Source organism: Convolutriloba macropyga, chromosome 8 (assembly GCF_964194025.1).
Source record: "Convolutriloba macropyga chromosome 8, txConMacr16.3, whole genome shotgun sequence".
Taxonomy (NCBI): Eukaryota; Metazoa; Xenacoelomorpha; order Acoela; family Convolutidae; genus Convolutriloba; species Convolutriloba macropyga.
The window spans coordinates 58,692,531-58,716,367 of record NC_134475.1 but is presented as its reverse complement, the minus strand read 5'-3'; the positions used below and the strand labels follow the sequence as shown (position 1 = coordinate 58,716,367).

Below are 23,837 nucleotides of genomic sequence, written 5' to 3'. Positions count from 1 at the left end.
ACCTGTAAACCCTTTTAATCGCTTAATTGCTTTCAATTCAAATACCTCAATTCAGGCGCTTTAAATTAGGCTTAATTACTGATTATAGATACATTCAGTGCGAAATAGATTTACCAAGCTTGGAAAAAGGAGACACATAATTCGAGTAGATTCCTGATACGTAGCACGCAAAAAATTGGATACAAAGCTTGTATCTTAATTTCGCGGTTGAAATTTGGGCAGTTTTGCGAACACGGGCTGCGCAATTCCCTTCAATTTTGCTTGTTTTTGCTAAAGTATCTTTTTAGGAACATAGGAAAAAAGAACAAGAGATACACAGATCGGGCAGAACTGCCCTTGACCATTTGGGTATACCTCTGCGGCGTAATGTTCTTTTCATGCATTGTCTGGCTTATCCTTTGCACAATTCACGTTTGACTGCTTTCAACAAGTAAAAATCTAGCACTACATTTTGGGTCACGCAAAAGTCAAGTGTGAATAACTTGAACAGAGCTTAGTCCAGCTGTTCCGTGAAGTCGACCTAAAATCACTTCATAGGCTTTTTGGGTCGGCCATTTCCATATCAATTTTTGGGCAAGCATGGTTTTTTCACAAGTCTAGGATCTACGCCTGAGTTCGAACTTTTATCAAAATTGACTTTCAGACGAGCCGGAAGAAATCGAATGGGTAGCGCTTCCCGAAGAAGTGATGTCTTCAGAAACAATTTTTGCATCTGAATATGCGATGGCGCATATACCTCAAATGGCGAAAGAACTAAAAAAGCTCGACTGCAACTTGGCCGGCGGATTTATCAAACAAATTTACAGCAACGTCAAAGGCTCTGATGACGTAATGATTCAGGTTGAATGTGCAGGTGTTACGTCATACATCACAATGCCCAACAATATGACAGCGAGTGATGTAATAATGGAGGTGACAAACGAAACCCCGAAAGGAATTGGAACAATCAGTGACATTATGCCTGACACGGGTATGAGATCAAAACGTGTAAAGCTTGATAAAAAGAACCTATAGAACTGAAAAACTTTATTATCTCTTAAGAATTCTTAAGCATTTGTCAACATATAAATCCTTTTGATCCACATAATTTATAAATAAGTGAATAATACGTATAAGTAATATTGAAAAGTAAAAGCAAAATTACACAAAAAAAATCTGAGCATCTGAAACTAAAAAGTTTTGGCGTAGTTCTAGTTAGTTGGATCAAAAGTTTCAATTGTAAAAGATCTTAAGAATTGCTCGTAAATTGTGTTGTAGCACTAGTTGACCATAAGAAAAGACCAATAAGACCAATCAATCGGGCTGTGAAATAATCTCCCTAACTTAATTACATGGTCGAGCACACAATACTACATACAGTCTTTTCATAAACTACACATTCGACCCACAGTCTTTTCATACCCATCATCGGTCGACCACGATCTTTTCATACCCATCATCGGTCGACCACGATCTTTTCATACCCATCATCGGTCGACCACGATCTTTTCATACCCATCATCGGTCGACCACGATCTTTTCATACCCATCATCGGTCGACCACCATCTTTTCATACCCATCATCGGTCGACCACGATCTTTTCATACCCATCATCGGTCGACCACGATCTTTTCATACCCATCATAGGTCGACCACGATCTTTTCAAACCAATCATCGGTCGACCACGATCTTTTCATACCCATCATCGGTCGACCACGATCTTTTCATACCCATCATCGGTCGACCACGATCTTTTCATACCTATCATCGGTCGACCACGATCTTTTCAAACCCACCACGGTCGACCACGATCTTTTCAAACCAATCATCGGTCGACCACGATCTTTTCATACCCATCATAGGTCGACCACGATCTTTTCATACCCATCATCGGTCGACCACGATCTTTTCATACCCATCATCGGCCGACCACGATCTTTTCATACCCATCATCGGTCGACCACGATCTTTTCATACCCATCATCGGTCGACCACGATCTTTTCAAACCAATCATCGGTCGACCACGATCTTTTCATACCCATCATCGGTCGACCACGATCTTTTCATACCCATCATCGGTCGACCACGATCTTTTCATACCCATCATCGGTCGACCACGATCTTTTCATACCCATCATCGGTCGACCACGATCTTTTCATACCCATCATCGGTCGACCACGATCTTTTCATACCCATCATCGGTCGACCACGATCTTTTCAAACCCATCATCGGTCGACCACGATCTTTTCATACCCATCATCGGTCGACCACGATCTTTTCATACCCATCATCGGTCGACACCGATCTTTTCATACCCATCATCGGTCGACCACGATCTTTTCATACCCATCATCGGTCGACCACGATCTTTTCATACCCGTCATCGGTCGACCACGATCTTTTCATACCCATCATAGGTCGACCACGATCTTTTCAAACCAATCATCGGTCGACCACGATCTTTTCATACCCATCATCGGTCGACCACGATCTTTTCATACCCATCATCGGTCGACCACGATCTTTCCATACCCATCATCGGTCGACCACGATCTTTTCAAACGCATCATCGGTCGACCACGATCTTTTCAAACCAATCATCGGTCGACCACGATCTTTTCATACCCATCATCGGTCGACCACGATCTTTTCATACCCATCATCGGTCGACCACGATCTTTTCATACCCATCATCGGTCGACCACGATCTTTTCATACCCATCATCGGTCGACCACGATCTTTTCATACCCATCATCGGTCGAGCACGATCTTTTCATACCCATTATTGGTCGACCACGATCTTTTCATACCCATCATCGGTCGACCACGATCTTTTCATACCCATCATCGGTCGACCACGATCTTTTCAAACCAATCATCGGTCGACCACGATCTTTTCATACCCATCATCGGTCGACCACAATCTTTTCATACCCATCATCGGTCGACCACGATCTTTTCATACCCATCATCGGTCGACCACGATCTTTTCAAACCAATCATCGGTCGACCACGATCTTTTCATACCCATCATCGGTCGACCACGATCTTTTCATACCCATCATCGGTCGACCACGATCTTTTCATACCCATCATCGGTCGACCACGATCTTTTCATACCCATCATCGGTCGACCACGATCTTTTCATACCCATCATCGGTCGACCACGATCTTTTCATACCCATCATCGGTCGACCACGATCTTTTCATACCCATCATCGGTCGACCACGATCTTTTCATACCCATCATCGGTCGACCACGATCTTTTCATACCCATCATAGGTCGACCACGATCTTTTCATACCCATCATCGGTCGACCACGATCTTTTCATACCCATCATCGGTCGACCACGATCTTTTCATACCCATCATCGGTCGGCCACGATCTTTTCATACCAATCATCGGTCGACCACGATCTTTTCAAACCAATCATCGGTCGACCACGATCTTTTCATACCCATCATCGGTCGACCACGATCTTGTCATACCCATCATTGGTCGACCACGATCTTTTCATACCCATCATCGGTCGACCACGATCTTTTCATACCCATCATCGGTCGACCACGATCTTTTCATACCCATCATCGGTCGACCACGATCTTTTCATACCCATCATCGGTCGACCACGATCTTTTCATACCCATCATCGGTCGACCACGATCTTTTCATACCCATCATCGGTCGACCACGATCTTTTCAAACCAATCATCGGTCGACCACGATCTTTTCATACCCATCATCGGTCGACCACGATCTTTTCATACCCATCATCGGTCGACCACGATCTTTTCATACCCATCATCGGTCGACCACGATCTTTTCATACCCATCATCGTCGACCACGATCTTTTCATACCCATCATCGGTCGACCACGATCTTTTCATACCCATCATCGGTCGACCACGATCTTCTCATACGATAAGTGGGTCGGTTTTTTTCAACTTTTTTTACTGTTTTTGAACTTCCGTTCATTTGATGAGATGCTTTGGCAAAATTCAACGTAAAAAAAAGTAGCAAAGCTAAGACTTGAAGCATCGCAATCAAGACAACATAAGAGAATTAGTACGAAGATTGCAAAAAGTTCTTTCTTTTAATAAACTAAATAGGGGACCATAAGACTAGCTTCGTTGATGAACTTTCACCAGCAAAATTTTGCCTGTTTTTCTGTTAAATTAAAATTATTATGACAATTTATGCCAAATCAATCAAGCTTTGCTTGACAAAAAAATTTTCAGAGGAAATAAATCTTAAAAAAATAAATCTTTGACTATGCTATATGCAAAAAGGGCGAGTTTACTAATGACTAACGATGGTCTATTAAGACATTTATTACGGTTGATCAACAGTCTTTTAAGACGCTAATTGCAGTGAACCCAATCCACTGTCTTTTCATAACTAGCGTGGTTGACCCAAAAAATTTTATGCGTTTTTCTGAACAAAAGTTCGTTCAATTTTTGCGGCTCATGTCCCTCTTTAAACATGTGATTTAAGCACCCAAAGATAAAAATAATGAAACAGTTGCACTAGAACAATCAGGATTGAAAAATATGATCTTTAAAACTGGTTGGATTCAGAGCCCACTTCAAGGCCTCAGAGGTCCCTAGGAAATACAAATGCAATATTACGAGTTTTTCCTAGTCAAAGGCATTGTTTTTTAGTCAGGCCAGACCACAAATTCTTGCGGTTCCACCTAACACTCGACTTCATTTGAACAACTCTTTCGTCCGAATAAAACTTACTGTTTTTGAAAACTTTTATCCGCCTATGCCGTTAACGCTGACTAAATTCGGTTGACGCATGATCGACCAGGACACTTATTGACCAACCCATGGTTGAACCCTACCAAGATCGGTCAAACTATGGTTGACTCGGGCCCATAACCAGTACTGGTTGACCCATTGGCAACACCGATCAATAAGGGCGACAAACATAACCATTAGGACCGACCCAGAGTCCTTCCAAACACAATTTTGGTCGACTACTCTTTTTTCATAACTTATACCGGTCGAGCACGACCGGTATTTTACATTTACCTAATTTTTTGCCCTATGCGTAACTGGTCCGCAGTCAAATTTTTCAAGCCCAATCTTTTTGACCATTAAGACGGATTCCTATCTCCTATTGTGTAATAAAACCGTTTGTCACTCTGAGGTGAAACAAATTTTTCCTTTCTTTTGTTCTGAATTTTTTTTACTTTTGGACCAAACAAAATTGCTCGCGAACTTCGCTAAATTTAACTTTAAATCTAATTGATCAACTTTTCTCATTTTTCATACCAAAAGTTAGTTACTTTGATATGAGTGTGCTTAATTTTGAGAAAAATTGGACTGAAAATGTGGCGGGTCAAGAGCTCAACATAGGCAATTTAAATTACGCCCTGTGTCTAAAGTGTATAAAGCAAGTTTTTTTATTTATTAAAAAGTCACTTTGGCATTAACGTCAACCTTGACAGCTGATTTTCCCCTTCAGGTTAAAACAGAAATGAAATTTTCGTACACGTAGGAAACCGGACCAAAATTTGCGATTAAAGGCTAAAAGCTTCACGTTTTGATTTCTCAATTTACAGTAAGTCCAATTCAAAATATTGACTATGATGATTACGATTACGAAGATTATGACTACTCCGATTACGACGATATCATTCCAATTGCAGAAAATGACTATCCAGAAGACTATGATTACGACGACTACGATCATGATTACTATTGCAACTATTACCCAGCAGACTGCTACCTTGACAGCGACGATTACGCAACCGATGAGTTCGACTATGATGAGGATGACTACGATTACGCAACTGGTAGATTCGACTATGGCGAGCAGGACTACGGTTACGTAACCGATGATTTCGACTACGACGATTACGACTACGGTTACGTAACCGATGAGTTCGACTATGAGGATTACGACTACGGTTACGTAACCGATGACTACAACTTTTCTGACTCTGAAATTGACAGTGACGAAAAAGACTACAACTACATCGATTATTACTCGTGGTGGGATAGGTTGTACATGGTCAACGATTACGATTATGATTACGATATCGACCACTTGTATAATGTCACGGATGACATCGATGTGGGTGATTACGATTACGAAAATGGGTACTTAGACTACGACTACGCTTACGGCCATGACTACAACCGATACGACGATTATGACTACAATTATGAAGAGGCAGAATCAACTGGTTAGTCCCTCGGATTTCCAATCTTAGCTCAAATTTTTGTCAACTATAGGACAGCGGGTGAGCATTCAAAAAGTGAGAAAGAAACCTCTAGAAAAAAAAACAAAGATCCAATCGTTACCCAGTGTTCTCTGAATCGGAAAAAAAAACAAAGTATAAGCGTAATGTTTTTCAAAAACATACATATGGACAAGCCGAGACTATTAAATTTTTCAACATTTGAACTCGATCTACACGAACAAAAAAATTCGGTTTTGGAATCAAATCTGAGAGTTTCTATGAGTATGGGACGTCAGAGAAATATCTCCAAATTTTATGTATCCTGTTGTCAAAGTCCCTCAATTTCATTAACATGAGGTTACACAAACCCAGAAAAAGTTTTGATTAAACTATAAAGCTTCGACATTGAATCTCTTATAAATAATCTGTTTGAAAAATTATTCAATTAGGCCACAAAATGACTGACAAAAGAAAGAAATGATGGTTTTATCCTTTTTTCTTTTATATTTTGTTTCCGTTTTACATACCATTTCGATTTTGTCACAAAAAAACAAGAGTTCAAGATTAAAGTAAAGAGCTAGTCGAAACGACATGCAGAGGACAAACAGATATTTGTTTTTCTTCAGCGTTTCTGTCGTTTTACTAAAGGAAATAAGTGAACTATTCTTCATTCTTTGTATCTTTGCAATTTCAAATCACGGTTCCACACAAAGTAACAATTGGTGGTCCTTATAATACTTCTTAAGAGCTATAAATGTTAATGCGAACATTAGTAGAAATAATAAATGGAAGGAAAGTTCCTTTGAAACTAAAATATTTTCCTGATACATTCGATATTCGCAACATACTCAAATTTTCAAATATTTATGAAATTTCAGGGAAAAAACTCAAAAAAAACTGAATTAAAAAATATGGAACTGATAACATTTTCCCATATTTTTTCCAAAAATTTTTTTTTGGAGGGTTCCACGTCTTTAAAACGACATTTTTAAATCAGCTTGTTTAGCATCTTTGGCTCTTTAGCATCTTTGGCATCTTTGTAGCGTTCTTTTGGTTCCCTATACATTATTGTTTAATATTAGAAAGAGATGAAAAACATTAAAATGGTCTAGTGAATTGATTCTCTTTTAAACAACATATTATTAGTAGTGTTTTATCTTGTAAGCATTAGATGTTTTCTATAGTACGTCTGGCACATCTCAGTTTTCAAGCAGAAAACACAGCTGTAAAATAATTTTTAACCCGTATTGTTGTTTTGGCTAATTTTTTAAATTCATGCAAATATCGCGGAACTTCGTTGATTTTTAATTGAAAAGTGCTTCCAGTGCAAACCATTGAACTACAATTTCTTCTCTTTTTCGAAAAGGTAGAGTAAATACAAGAAACAAGTCTTAGTCTCTTTAGAAGCTTAATTTCGTTAAAAGAAACTTCGGTGAACATTTATTTGTTCTAATGACTTGAGGCAACTTGTTATTTCTCCTATGTTATTATATTTCGTTTTTACGGATTCTGAAATTGATCGAGACGTTTTGCTCAACATCAATTTGTTTCTATGTTCTTTCTGTTGCCATGCTTTTAATACAACCAAACAAACCTTTGACCTATCAGTTTGTTTATCAGGAAATATTTTCAAAAAAATTATTCCATAGGCAATATTTTTTCATTAGGATTGCTTAAGATTATTCTCTCCATGTTGTTACTTTTTATTTATCTTTTTCTATTACGGAAATCAACGCTTCAGAAATCAAACGCCGTGATTTACAACAAGCAGCGCGTGAGTTTTGCCTCGATAGAAGTTTTTTGCCAAAAGTCTGAGAGGTTATCATTCACAATTTATGCCGCTCGAAAAAAAAAAGTTGCGCTGAAGTTTCAAAACTAACTCAAAATTGGGTATCTCTAATTTATTATCAATAATATCAGTTTGCCTAAAATCTATTTAAAGCAGTACCGTGAGTCTGTATTAGTTACAGTGCAGTTTTGTAGATTAAATTGAAATACACAAATGAAGGGAAAACTGCGCTAAAAAATGCGGCTGACTAACTCCGCTAGTTTTAAAAGAAAATAATTTACACCTATTTTGCTCAAATACATCTGAAGGAAAAAATTTGGAAAGTGATAAAAAAAGATTTCCAAAACTCAATTTATTTTTCAAACCCGAAAACTGCTGGAAATCGAATAAAATCTTAAATAGCCTCCACGTTAACAGTTTACGCTCGTGTACTGCTTAGGCAGGATTGAATGATTGAAAAATCTCAATAGAGCATACTTTTGCTCCCATTCAATAAATGAAGTCTGTGCTACTAGTCAAAACATTGTGCACATACCAGAATATAGGTAAAAAGACGATAGAAACAGAGAAAGACTATAAGGAGTTAGTTTTTGTTGTTAGTTCATTGCTAAAACCTGAGAAGAGATAAAGCAGACTTTCTTTCTGATTACGCGTTTTGGCACGTCATGTGGTTTTAATTGTTTCGGCTTCATTCATGTTGAACATTTTTACATATATTGGAGTTGAGTTAAAATAAATATAAAAAAATGGAATTGATAACATTTTCGCCTACTTTTCCCAAATATTTTAACTTGGAAGGTTTCATGTCTCTAAAACGACAAGCTTTTTTCATCAAATTGTGTAGCATCTTTGAATGGGCTTTGGGTTCCTATATATTTTTGTATGATTTGTGAAATAGATGGAAAGCATTAAAATGGTCCAATGAAATGATTCTCTTTTAAACAACATTTTTTTATTAGATTTTTATCTTTTAAGCTTTTGATGTCTTCTATAGTACGGCTCAGTTTTCAAGCAAAAAAACGCAACGGTAAGATATTTTTCATTCCGTCATTCCGTTTTTTTTTGTTTTTGCTGTTATTTAAATTTTATGAAAAGATCGCGGAAGTTCGTTGATTTATAATTAATCAGAGCTTCCAGTGCAATGTCTTAAACATATATTCATTAAAAGAAATCTAAAATTAAACTATTAGCAAAAAATTTCTTCTTTTTATTTAAAAGGTAGAATGAATACAAGAAAGATGTCTAAGTCTATTTAGAAGCTTAACTACGTAAAAAGAAATTTCGGTGAACATTTATTCGGTCTAATGACTTGAAGCTATTTGTAATTTTTTCTGTGTTATTAAATTTAATTTTTTTGAATTCTGAGTTCGGTTGAAAGGTTTTGCTCAGCCTCAATTTGTTTCCATGTTTTTTTTCTTTTGCCATGTTTTTAATACAACCAAACAAATTTTGACCTATCAGTTTGTTTATCAGGAATTATTTTCAAAGAAAAATATTTTTTAATAAGCAAAACTTTTTTCATTAGGATTGTTTAAGATTATTCTCTCCAAGTTGTTGTTTTTTAATTTATTGACATCATCTTTTCCTATTACGGAGATCAACGCTTCAGAAATCAAACACCGGGGTTTACAACAAACAAAAGGTGAGTTTTTGCCTGGATAGAAGTTTTTTGCCAACAGTATGAGATGTTACATACACAGATTTTGCCATTCGAAAAATTAAAAGTTGCGCTGAAGTTTCGAAACTAAATCAATATTGGGTAACTCTGGTTTATTATCATTATTTTCAGTTTGCCTAAAATCTATTTGAAGCAGTACTGTGCATCTGTAGTAGTTACAGTGCAGTGTTTGTAAATTAATTTGTAATACACAAAAGGTGCATGCGTGTATCTTGCAACATTCTTAAATATGTTATACATCACACACTTGTCTGCCTGAAAACATTGCGCAACAACTTAATAACCAAGCTTTTTTTGAAATTATCTTCGTTTTTTTTCCTTTCTTGACATTTTATGAATCCACGCTTGTGTGTGCAACTTTAGCTCACACCCTGACTTGTTCCTATACTAATTTTTTGATATTAGTAAAATATGTTTTTATGATACTAGAATAAAAAACGGTCCCTATTTTCTTCTACAAAATTTTTGACAAAATTTTGATTTCAGAAATCTATTCAGTTTTTGAACAGCTTCTCGTTGAACAGCTTTTCTTTTATTCCACAACAGCTCAGTTATTGGTTGTCCTCTATGCAGATTTGTCAACAAAAAAACTTCTGGCCGAAAGATATATTCCACCAGTCAATTCGAATTTTGATTGATTCAGTTTGATGACAAACTCTAACCATTCAAGTAGATCAATCTCTTACTAAGAAGATTGATAAAGAAGAACTCTGAACGCCATCTCTTTATCTAGAACTTATTGAAATTTAATAAATGCCGGCTCAAAATTGCTCTTAATGAAAATTTGTCCCCTACACAAAACAAATTGTTTTCACCGCCATTATTTGGGGAAAATGTTCAAATTCCTTCTATATTTCTGTAATCTGAAAACAAATGACAAAACTATGTAAAAAACATTTTGTTTCTGTATAATGGGTAATCTCAAAACGCAAGAAACAAGCGTTTTGGAGCGGTTTCGTAGGAAAAGCAATTAGAATCGACCATTTCCTTAAAAAATACCACTTAACGTAAACAAACAAAACTCCGATCATTAATTTGAACCTCAAGAATGCAAAATATCACTTTCAAGATTTAGCAGCTGAGATGTCTGTAGACTACCAGAATGGTGTCTTATATTTGACGCATTTGAGTTTAGACGCTGACGAAAAAGTTCTCAAGTGGACACCAATACCACTAACAGAACTTGGACAATTTGAGGAGTTCCTGGAACGGTCTTTGTTTGAATTGCCAGAGCTGAAATCAGAACTACATAAACTCGGATGTCCAGATCCCGTGCAATCCCTGGAAACAGGAGATCATTTCCTGGTTCAAATTTATGGAAACCAATTCCACTATCAAGACCAACTGTTCGAGGTCCACTGTAATGGAGTGACGTCATTCATCAGATATTTTGGTAGTCCTTTTGCCGAACCGGTTGTTTCCAGTTCTTCTGAGAAGCCGACCAATGTTATTGAGGAGTACAAACCTGAAGTGTGGGAGGAAATTGAAGATAGCCTGTCGTTCGATTCTGGGATGAAACGAGACGGTGCTGAAACGGAAACGGAAGGTATGCTAGCTCCCAGAGCGCATTATGCTAGCATTATAAATCAGTGCTGAATCATAGTATTTCTCAGTCTGATTTTTAATATGCCGAGATTATGTTCATGTTATTTATTACACTGTTCAGAACAAAAGTCATAGGAAAAAAATCCCTTGCTGAAAACACTCTGATCGGGCAAACCCCAATTCATATTTTCTTCTGGATTTCTTTTGGGCAGTTTCTTTATATATTATGTGGATGTTCTGTATCATTACTGCTCAGACTTCAAAAATTCTCTGAAAAATGGAAAATTGTAGCAGCTCTGAGATTTTTTTTGAGTACATAAGCCCGACAACAATTTATTGCGTCCAAAAAAAGAACGAAAATGAGTATATTTTTGATGAATATGAATTTTTTTTTAAATGTTAGCGTCAATTTTGCTGCAAAGAGTTCTGAAAAAAAATCTGTTTGAAAGTTTTTAGCCACTGAAGAGTTTTTCAAATAAAGTATTCCATAAGTAAACTTTTGATCTTCTAAGATGGACAGAAATGAAAAATTTTGCTAACTGACAACTTGTAGTAATCAGCACTATGATACCCACTAGAGGTGATGCTAACCATTTTTACAAAACTGCAAATAACTTAAAGATTTCTGAAATTTAGGAACAAGTAAGTTTTAGTTGGCACATCTCCCACGCCAACAAAGTGGCTCTCATTTAATTGCTGCTCCTATTACTTGAAGTGCTCTCTAAATAAGAACCAAAAAGGTCCTCCGCGCGTACGTTTTTGTAACAATTCGTGTAAAATATTAGGCAGATATTTTTAAAAAAATACTGAAAAAATGGTCGAAATCACTCTATATCGAAGCAGATTGGGCATCCAACAGGGGATTGCTTTGTTTTCAAATAGTGTTCCGCTCTCTATTTGTAACACACACATACACACACAAACACTTACATACACATACACACAGACACGCAAATATATTTACATATTTACATATATATATATATATATATATATATATATATATATATATATATATATGTTTATATATATATATATATATATATATATATATATATATATATGTGTATATATATATATATATATATATATATATATATATATATATATATATACTTAACTGTTTGCTTTTGAAAATGATATTTTGCAGCTAAGACATCTGCGAATAAATTTAGAAGTTTTTGTATAAATACAGAAATTCTGGTAAAAATAAAAACACAGAAACTCTTAATTTTGATAAATAGAGCCGAATGTTTCCAAGGAAAATAATTGAAGTTTTTCTCTATTTTGAATAAAAAAAGATACTGTTTGCTGCAAATTTTTTTGTTATCAGTCCTATTCTTGAATCATCGTGAGAATGATTGATACACTTCTTTGATCCGTTAACGATGAGTTGATATGATTCTACTAGTTTTTCATGCAAAGTAGGTGGTGCCAGCAAACAATTTTTGAAAAAAAAGAAGCTAAACAAAATGAGTTTCGTTTTCGAACGTTATTATAGCAAGTAGGACCACAAAAAAGTAATTGTTGAGCTACGAATTTGCTCTTTTCTAATAAAAAAGGTGTTTCAAACCGTCAATACTTTATTCTTGAATTCTCCTCAATTGCAAAAATTCAGAATATGAATGAGACTTGCGAGCAGTAAGAATTGAAGAAGTGTGTAAAAGTTTCATGGTTCTACCCTATTATTTCAAAATTCTAGCTGCACTCTATCTATTTGAAACATCACTTGACAGCAGATTTTCCAGACCTTTTTAATTGTGTCTTGATTGCTTGTATAGTTCTTGAGATGGTAAAGAAAAGCTGTGGCAAAAATACTGAACAAAAGCAATCCTTTGAAAACAACCCATGTCTTTTTCCACTATCGTGTAGAATGTGACCCATATAATTGTTCTTGTAGCTTTGTTTCAATGCAATTACCTTCCTAATAAAAAGCAACAAAATTTTTTCAAATATGATACCCACTTTCAATCACAAACTCCCGATTTGTCTACTTTATGTCTAGTAATGTCTACTTTATGTCTAGTAGATTTTTTGTTCCATTGTCACCTTAAAATGAACAAACTAGCATGGGACACATATTCCGCTTACTTTCACAAATTGTTTTTTTAAGATATTGTACTCATGTAGCATTATCATAGGTTTATTTATTTGATTATTAGTAAATAAATGTTTTGGTTATTTCCATTGCCAGCCAATACGTTGACTTATGGTGCACGATTCTGATCATTCGAGCAAAATCGGTCAATTCACCCGAAATCTTGCCAATATTGAGTCTCTTATACCAGCATGCAAAGATCTAGCAAGTAGATACATATCTTGTTTTGTTATCCTGCCACGTTAGATCACAAGATTTTTTCAACGTTTACGTTCTCTTATTATCCCGAAGTTTTTTGGTGTGACAGCTTAGTGGTAAAATGTGTGATTGACACTCCAATGATCGATCGTTCGATCCCGCGCCTCTGTGAAGCTGTTTGTGTGTGTGGATTAGCCTGACACATCTCGGCTGCCTTAACAATACCACGTTTAAGTTTCAGACGCAAGAAATGGGTCATAGTCACAATAAAGAGCATTCATTCTCCCAGATTTAACAGACTGATATGTGGGTAACAATAGTTGATAACAGGCTACTGTTAATGCATTGCAGACTAAAAGCCTAATGCTGCTCCGCTTCAATTACGCAGAAACAAAATTATTATTATTATTAGATTTATTGTTATTATTTACATATTCATTTTTTTTTCAGCAGACGAGGACGTTAGCTGGGAACAGTTACCCCAAGAAGAGCTAGATGACCATATCCACCTTTTGGAACAAGCACTCTTCTTATCAGCCAGACTCAGTCCAGAGTTGGTCAAACTGGGATGTCCAGAACCGGATTTCGAGGCTGATTACGAAGATCCTGGTTCCTACTTGATCGCCGCATACGGGAACCGAAAGAACCAAATTGACCAGCTGTTTGAAGTGAACTGCGATGGCAAAACTTCGTTTATCAGATACATGAAAGAATACGATGGCCGATATTATGTTAAAACGACGACCGAAAAACCAACTAACGTCGTGGAACTAAAACGAGGGGAAATGTTTCCTTGGGTATGGAAGAAAAATGACGAAAGCTTTGATAAAAGAGCCACAACTCTATTTCAGAATTTTCAGGGATACATGAAAAAACGACATGACGAACAAAACAACCCGACAAAAGGTAGTTAAGTGATATAATCAATTTTAATTTACAGATGTTTGTGATTTTTGTATCCGTTAATACAGCAATAGTACGAACAAAAGTGGCCATTTATACTCAGAAGTACACCAAAAATTTAATAACACAGCCACCTGTTACGTAACCTGTCCAGCAATGATAAGTATTATTATATGGATGTAATGAAATCTACAGTACGAACAATTTTATTCGTACGACATTATCGTATTCAAAAAAACCACAAACACTTGTCAATTAAGCACATTATACAACTGCTTTTGACACTCGTTATTATTAGTTTCATTCTGTGGCCGTCGGCCTCATTTCAATCCATTATAGTAATTCGATGCGTTGAAAAGCAGTAGTAATTTGATATGCACTTTGCATGACAGAAAGCACAGAAATTTTTGTAATTGCATTGCTTGTAATGTGGTTGAGGTGTAATCTGATTTAATGATTGAAAGCATTTAGATTTAATTTTGGTTGTAAATTGAGTTTATTCATCGATTTATTTTTTCTTTAGTTAGTTCAGCATACCTGGAGTTTTGAGCTAGAGGAACTTTTTTGTTATAATGTCTGTGGCCGATCAAAATTGTCTGTGTAGAGAAAAAATGTGGTATCAATAAACAGCACATGAAAAACTGAATCATTTTGAAACACTTTGGAAAATAACGGGTTCACTTTTTGGGATCTTTTTCTCGCAAAATAATTTTTCACAACTACAATAGTTTATGAGTAGATGCATGTGAGCATTTGCTTGCCAATTTGTGTGCGTGTGCGTGTGTCCGCGCGTGTGTGTATGTGTGTATGCGCGCGCGCGGGCGTGTGTGTGTTAGTGTGTGTGTGTGTGTGTGTGTGTGTGTGTGTGTGTGTGTGTGTGTGTGTGTGTGTGTGTGTGTGTGTGTGTGTGTGTGTGTGTGTGTGTGTGTGTGTGTGTGTGTGTGTGTGATCTGTGATCGTCAAATATACTCCTAGTTTCTTACGAAGTCAAATTCTTTTTTACGAAGTGAGTTAGAGTGATCTTCAAATTTTTTTTGACGGCCTGTCCCTTAAACGTCTTGTAAAAACTATTGCTAAACATGAAAAGAAGTGTTTCTAGGTTATTTTCCGAGCACAAAATTATCAAGATTATTATCCCGACGGAGATCCAGAAAAATTGTTTGAAATTTTTTACACGAAAATTTAAGTCAAAGATGTTTTTCTGATATTAACAAAATTAAAATTCACAAAAAATTATTAAAAGAGAGATTTAGCGGCGCAAAGTTTATTCCATACATCGTAAAACTGACGTAAAAAATAAGCGTTCAATTTATTTCTCGATACTATTTTTTTGTTCAGATGCTGCTATTTTCGTTTTTACTTTGAACACTTGATTGGACTTGTTTGTGCAACACTTGGTTGTGAAAGAAAAAGGAGAAAATACAAGTGGTTCTGAACCAATTTTATAACTGCAAACAAATTAAGAGAAAATGTTTCTTACGGAATAAATTTTTGTTTCAGTTAAATATTATATGTTTTCCATGATTATTTAATGCCTAAAATATATACTTGAGTCGTTTTCAAAGTATTTGAAATCTCATTTGAGAATTGTATGATTGACGAATAGTGTTTGATTCTTTTCTCTTCTTTCATAAAAGTTCATATAAATTAGTGTTTCCTGTTGATCATTTCATCAACAGAACGGAAAATCTGCATTATTTCCTATACTATATTTTGTTTTCAATTATCGCTTCTGTTTCTGATTCAGTTTTTTGTTTAATTTACAGTGAGCGGGGAACATCTCAATTTGATTGAGAGCTTGTAGCTCTAATCTTGTAGCTCAGAGTTTGTATAGAGCAACGGTTTAATAAATTTGTAATTGGCAATGGTTTAGCAGGTTTCCATTACTTACTGTTCTTTTTTTTGTCTTTTCTGAAGCTCTTGCTGAGCTCAAAAACTTTCTGTGATTATTGTAAAATGTTTTGGTGGCCTTTATGAGTGTTTACGTGATTTTGTATACCAAACAACTTTTCTGGAATAATTTTTTTGAAAAAACAACGTTATCGTTCTCTGTGTGTTTTTGTCCTTTTAACAAAAATTGTCTCTCAAAGTTGATGGATTGAGATGAATTGGTTGTCGCGGAGATACAAATATTTTTTTGTGATTAAGATACCTCGTGTCCTTCACTAATATTGACTTGGTCTTGATTTTTAAAGAGATTGTCACCTGAATCGAGTGTTAACTAAGGCTGAACTGCAGCTAGCCATATTGCAGTCTGTACATTATTGCTTCAGTGCCTGTTAAGATGAGATGAATGAGTCAATAGTGGGATGAATGAGTCTTTATCTAGGTGTTAGGCAGTCTGCGATTCAAGTGAATCCTCCTCCATCTCTTGGTTGTGAGTGGGATGCACTGATTTGGCTATTTGTTCGCCCCATGGGAGGTGATGGTATCGTCCTATGAGATCGGGCGTGGTTGGAATTTGGCTAAAACCGTGAAGCTTTTGATTGGGAGGTTTGGCAGTGAATTGTCAGTGTTCTCATCAGTGGTTACTGTTTTTGAGCGCCCGTATTTGGCTGGCCTCTTTGTTGGTCGATTGCTGCGTTGTGGCTTCTTGCTTGGAGTTATCTGTTGCATGTTGATTGGCTCTTTTGCTCTTGAAGGTTGTAATCTGAGTCCTCGTTGTCATCAATGGGATCCTGTACGAGGTTTATGTCTTCTTTGTCCTCAGTTTCTTGGGATGAATGGGACGTTTCTTTCTGTGGATTCTTTGCACTGCTCCTTCCTTTCTTGGGTGACTGTAAATTTTTCCTTTTTGGATGAACCTTTGTGCCATTGACTTTAGATAAGTTGGCAGGATTAGGATTTTTGGGGATGTGTGGTCTCTGTTGCAAATCGTCCGTTCACTCTTGAGGTTTGCTGATTGTTCCTTTTGTTGTAGGTTCAATGAGCGTTGAAAGTTCTCGTAATCGATAATTACTGTCTTCTTCGCTGCGAACTGAATGTGTGGGATTCGTGGCTGTGCGGGCGTTCCGAAGCGGTTGACCTCTGACTTATGGAGACGGGTGTCGCCTTGGTAGTCAAAGTTGATCCAGAGTTTTTCACTAGTGACGCGTCCTCGGGAATTGCCTCATACAGCCCTTGAAACTGTTTCTTGCTACAAGTTGAGGCTAGTGTCTTCCTTCTTGCTAGCTGGAGTGCTTTGCTGTTTTCAGCAATTGGTTCGAGCAGTGGTTCAAGCGGGTGTCAACCTGAATGCTCGCGGGATCTCGCCCTTGTTGTTTCTTGCGGCTGCTAGCATTCTTTCATTTGACGTACGGACTTCTTCATCACTGTCAAGGGTCTCCAGCACCCAGCAATCGTCTGTGATCAGATCGTCTTCTCCCATGATGTTGTCGTCTAAATAATCAGGTTGTAGATTTGGCCATTTTAAAACTTTGCTATCTGGACTCGATGTTAGATTAGTTATTGGTGTGTAAGCAGGGCGTCCGAATTGTGCTTCGAACGGGGATATATTGGTATCCTATTTCCAGCATATACTTTTCTCCTGAACGATTTGTCTTAGTGACTGTTTCATATAAAACGGGTGTTGCCTTAATCTGCTTTTCACATTTTGTATGATTCTCTTGACGAGTCCTATCGATCGATGGTCGTTTGCAGGGGCGAAAATTAACCTAATATTATTTCCATTGCATAATTCTTTGATTATGTTTCCTGTTTGGCATCTGGCTTGATCTATATATATATATATATATATATATATATATATATATATACATATATATATATATATATATATATATATATATATATATATACATATATATATATATATATATATATATATAGATCTAGGTACCCCGTGTACGACTATGTATTTGTTTAGGAAATGTTCTATGTTAGGGGCATTACTGTTTTTAATGAGTTTAAGGGTTGGAAAATTCGAGAATCGATCGATGCAAGCAAGGAAGAATACTTCTTTTCCTTGACTACCTGTTAGTGGTTGTTAGTGGTCCGCTTTCTACCTCGCTTTCGCGCGACGATTTGGAGATCTATTCTGCTATATTGTTCATCAGGCAACCAATATTTTGCATTTGATAATCGTTTTTGTGTATTGCATTGTTTATGACTTGGTGCTATTTTTTTTGTTTTGTCTGGTATGACCGTAATTACTATCAGAGATTTCAAGTTTTTGTCAATTATTGCACTTGTCCAGTTTTATTATGTTACCATTCTCTTGTAATTTTTTTAGTTTGTCTTTGTTTTGTGTTCTCAGGTGGATGGGTACTCTCTGTCTTCGCTGTTTTTTTTTGGTTGAAATTTGCTTTGAATTTTGATTTTACCGTATTGTTTTTTCATAGTCTCAGTTTTTTATGAGACCGTGGAATCGTTTTGCTATTTCATGTTTTAGGTTTTGCAAGTCCAAGTTTTGTATCATTGAGTTGTTCTTACATTGTAATTTCGGGGATGATTATTGATTGACTTGGATTCCTGGTTTTTGGAACAGGTCTCGACCAATGACGGCTGTGTGGTTCTTCGGTAGCACGATGAGATCGGCTCTTCCTGCGTTCCAACCCTTGCACTCTAAATGGCAGTAAAACGTGCTCACGTTTCTCAACGGAGTGTTTCTGAAGCTGCGTAGGTTGGATGGATTCGTCTTACGGCTTCAGCAGCTGTTTTTGTCCCGGTCCTCTATTTCATTAGGCACCATTTTTATTTGCTCCTCGTGCTGCATTTGTTCGTTTTTCGATATTTCATTGACGTTGCGGTTTTCATTTTTCCGTGTTAGATTTGATCCGCAGACTCTAGCCAGTTGATTGGGTTTATTGCATCGTGTGCATATTTGTCCGATGGCCTGACACTTGGCTTTATGGTCTTGATTCCAGTGTTTCCCACAATTTTCGCAAATGTGTTGTTGAAATTGTGGTCTGGTCGACTGGTTGTAGTTGCCTCTGGGTTGTCTGTTGTTCCCGCGGTACCTTGAGCTGGAAATAGTTAGTGCGGGCTCCGATCTTCTTACTATCGAAACCATGGAGATGTCTGGGTTGTTCTTTGCCTGTATGACTATTGTCTTCGTGCACCTAATTCAATGTTGATGGCTAATTTTAATGCCTTTTCTGGTTTAGTGTCTTTTTAAGTAGTTCTTTTTGTATTTCTGGGTCTATCATATTGGCTGTAAAGATGTTTCCTAATAATCCGTCTTCCAATGTTCCTAATTGACAGAATTCGGCCAGGGATCTTAATGCAGAATGAAATTGTTCCATTGTTTCGCCCTTCTGTTGTCGTCTCGTTAGTAGTAGGTAATGATCGAAGGTGACCTTCCTCGGTCAGATGAACGTCAATTTCAGTTCTTCCCGCATTTGTAGTTTCGTGGTGTTGTCGACGTTGGTGTGTGGGTATTTTTGCGTATGCATTCTGCGTCCTTCAACTCCAATGGTCAGGTAGATCATCGATGTTGCTTTTTGTCAGCTATTTCCCATGGCTTGTCATCGCACAGCACCCTTATCTTGTCTATAAGGTTAAAATAGTTCTTCCATTTGGCTATAGCATGGTGAAATCTTGTGAGTCAATCTCTCCTCATTGTTTGTGTTGGGTTATTCACTGGTTGTTCTTCGACTGGCTCGGTAGGTATATGACTCGTCGGTTTCTCCCTAGAAGTTCCTTGCGTTCGCTATCTGTCTTTGCGAAGAGAGCCAATTTCAGTTGACTCTTCCAGTTTTCCCATGTTATCAGCTGGTTTGAAATGGTTTTTTCCCAAAATGCTTCGAGGTCTAATTTTGCCTTACCTCTTTGTTCTTACTGCGCCACGTAATACATTGTATCTTTCACTAATGCAGACTTGATCTTGGATTGCAAACAGGCTGTCAACGCACAAATGAATTGAACCTCATTTGAGAATTGTTTGATTGACGAATAGTGTTTGATTCTTTTCTCTTCTTTCATAAAATTTCATATGAATTAGTGTTTCCTGTTGATCATTTCATCAACAGAACGGCAAATCTGCATTTTTTCCTGTTCTTTGTTTTGTTTTCAATTCTCGCTTCTGTTTCTGATTCAGTTTTTTGTTTAATTCACAGTGAGTGGGGAACATCTCAATTTGATTGAGAGCTTGTAGCTCTAATCTTGTAGCTCAAAGTTTGTATAGAGCAACGGTTTAGCAAATTTGTAATTGGCAATGATTTAGCAGGTTTCCATTACTTACTGTTCTTTTTTGTCTTTTCTGAAGCTCTTGCTAAGCTCAAAAAACTTTCTGTGATTATTGTAAAATGTTTTAGTAGCCTTTATGAGTGTTTAAGTGTTTTTGTATAGCAAACAAATATTCTGGAATAATTTTTTTGAAAAAACAACGTTATCGTTCCCTGTGTGTTTTGGTCCTTTTAACAAAAATTTGTCTGCCAAAGTTGATGGGTTGAGATGAATTGGTTGTCCAGGAGATACAAACAATTTTTTTTGATTAAGATACCTCGTGTCCTTCACTAATTTTGACTTGGTCTTTGTTTTTAAAGAGATTGTCAGCGCACAAACAACTGAAATGAATGTTAACTAAGGCTGAACTGCAGTTATTCATATCGCAGTCCGTACATTATTGCGTCAGTACCTGTTAAGATGAGATGAATGAGTCAATCGTTCGACGATTGCAATGTTAAACCAAGATAATACATAAAAATTGCATTAAAGGATTCAACGTAAAACCGAAAATTGAAAATGATTGTGTACTGATGTACCACATTTCCCCTAAGGGGAATAACGAAGTTTTCAAAAAATTTGTTTACAATTCATGAGGGTGTAGCGCCCTATCTCCCTCGGCTTGTTGAAAAATGAATGTTTGAACATGGTTGAGTACTGATATACCACAGTGATGCGTTCAGTGACCTGTCCTATTTTTTTCTTTTTTCAAAGCTACCTTATATTATTTTTTGCTGTGTCATTTTGTTGTGCTATCAAATTTTAAGTGACTTGTCACGGAGTGAAATGGTTTTCTTCTCGACGGAAGGGGTGCATTTTTACAATTCAATGAGTTCCGTTTTTATAGCGGTCTTTTTTGATTTTTACATGAAGCAGTTTTGTTTATGTGGCTTTTTGACGTAAAAACAAAAATTGTTGCCAAAAACAATGACGGTTGACCGATTTGTCTAGGCGAAAGCCTTCTTTGTGCATGCACCGCTTTGATTGGATGACAATTTGACTCTGAATAGTTTTTTCGAAGGATTAGTAGATAGTCGATAATTTAAGCCAAAGATTCTAGCCCTTGACCTTTATTTTATTGTTTTTGAAGAATTTAATATAACATATGATGCTTTAGAAGAAAATATTTGGAGCTAAATAATTCTATAGAGGGCAATTTTTAAAAGTTTTTTGAACATGTTTCTCGGCAAAAAAGCTCAAAAATATCAAGATTTTTCTTCATTCTTGCATCAATTCCTATATTTTTTGCGTTTGAGGAGGATATTTGTCCAACATTAACTGTACCAAAGAAGTTTAAGTTCAATGCGGTTGTACATTTTGCGCATGCAAGAGTTTAAAAGCAACAGTTGTAAAATTACTTTCGATTCAGATGGATTTTTGACATTTTCTTAACATTTAAATATCAAATATCAGTACAAACTTTTTCTGTCAGAAATAAGTTTTCAAAGATCCCTGAAGAATCCGCTGATGCTTGTTTTTAACCTCAGTCTATTGGAACGCAAAATGTTTTAAAATTGGAGCGCAAAAACTTTCAATATTTGTCACTCTGGCGTGAATTCTAACTCTTTAAAGTATTCAATTTACATCACCGATTTTTTTTTCACTTTTAACTATTATTTATTGATTTCAAGTGGGTCATTTCGGAAAAGCTAAAACAAAGCAAAACCTAATATATTATTTTCTCTTATCTGTTTCGAGACATTTCCCAGACGTTAACTTTTAATTCCTGCTTTTCGATGTAAACTTGACTTAAGATTTTTTATTTCCCACATATTGACCTTTATAATGAACAGTGGTCATTTCACGGATATTTTTTCGAGAGTAGGAAAGTTGCAGGGCCAAATTTTTATTTAACAGTTTTTGTCACTGTTTGCACTGTTTGGTCTTTTTTCCAATAGTTTCTTTTCACCTTAACAATTTCATTTACAATGTCTTAATATGTTTTTTCAGGTTTTTTTCATCAAGTTTTTTGAATGAGTTCAACGGCTATGTTCTGGGATCATTTTATTATTGTTCTAATTTAAGGTTTGTCCGCTTATTCAAATTCAACTTCAACTTCAAATTCAACTTTTTCGGACAACTTCAAATTCAAATTTTTCTCCTATTAAATCTTTGGAGATTAGCTTCAACTTGGACAGATAACTTTTTTTTGCTAATGCCATGAAAAATTTGTCTTGTAATCTCGAACATGAAAAATAATTGTTGAGATTATTATTAATAATGTTGCTGATTTACCATGTCATGTTTTCTTTCTGAATAACCATACATAAGTTTTTTTTAGAGTCGGAGCTGAAACATTAAAAACTAAAAGAATTTTCAGCCCATTGTTCTAGTGATTATAGTAGTTTTCTTTTGTTTAGTTTTCTATGAATTCATTTGTTTGTGAAGACTTTCATCTACTTGAAAATACTCTTATTATTGATAGCTAATCAACGTTTTTTTTGTCTTTTGTTCTGTTCTTTTCTCCTGTTAGCACCCAGAAAAATTCTGGAAACAACTGGAGGCGTCGGAAGCCTCTAGCTGTTTCCAGAAATTTTCCGGGTACGTTTTTTTTCATCGAAAGTTAGAACATGTGCCCTTTTTGCACCTACAAATGTCAAATTGTTGTGATGATCTAATAGTTTGGTTGGTAAGGAAGTGAGATACCTGATCATCTTTATTTAATTAAGTGCAAAAGAATCTTAATACGATGCAATATTATATTTCATACTTATTTGCCCCTCATTCCATCTTTTTTATTCAGATCTTTTTTTATGTTTCCCGCATGTTAGTTGTCATCTGTTCATACCCATTTCTTTTCCGGTGCGTGATCAGACATGTCTGTTCATACTTGCCATTTGTTGACAACCACTTCTGTTTTTATTGTCATAACTTAACAGCTCAATTTCAGTAATCAGAATTTTTTTTGACTTCGCTCCCCAAAGCTGAGCTCATAACCTAAATAAGGTTTTCACCTGGCGAAATCCAATCCAAATATTGAATAGGTGTCTTCGCTCCGCGAATCCGATAGCAAAACAGTCAAGTACGACATTGCGCAGCCAGCAATCGAACACACTCCCTTGAGAACCAAAGCCTTTTGGGACAAACCCACACCTGACCCACACTTCAATTGGGAAAAGTTGAGGGTGCAATACAACTCTTAGCCTTGCCAGCTAAGGAGAATATCATCTTGGATACACTTCTCGGCCCTTAACAAGAAATATTAGAACTGCCCCTGGAACCCATTTACGAAGAAACAATCATCGGCTCATCAACACAGTAGGAACGAGAACTCAAAG

At 36.3% G+C, this 23,837-nt stretch overlaps 1 protein-coding gene across 2 annotated transcripts in view; it reads left to right on the top strand.

Annotated features, from left to right (window-relative positions):
• LOC142344873 (uncharacterized) overlaps positions 1–23,837 on the top strand; it is a 148,352-nt gene that overhangs the window by 10,522 nt on the left and 113,993 nt on the right. Inside the window, exons 4-7 of one of the 2 annotated variants that reach the window (XM_075396910.1) lie at positions 644–970; positions 5,560–6,186; positions 10,786–11,196; positions 13,945–14,397. In XM_075396910.1, coding sequence (XP_075253025.1) covers positions 644–970; positions 5,560–6,186; positions 10,786–11,196; positions 13,945–14,397 — 1,818 coding nt within the window. Of the gene's footprint in view, positions 1–643; positions 971–5,559; positions 6,187–10,785; positions 11,197–13,941; positions 14,398–23,837 lie in introns of both variants that reach the window. The other variant, XM_075396909.1, reaches the window with a different exon arrangement.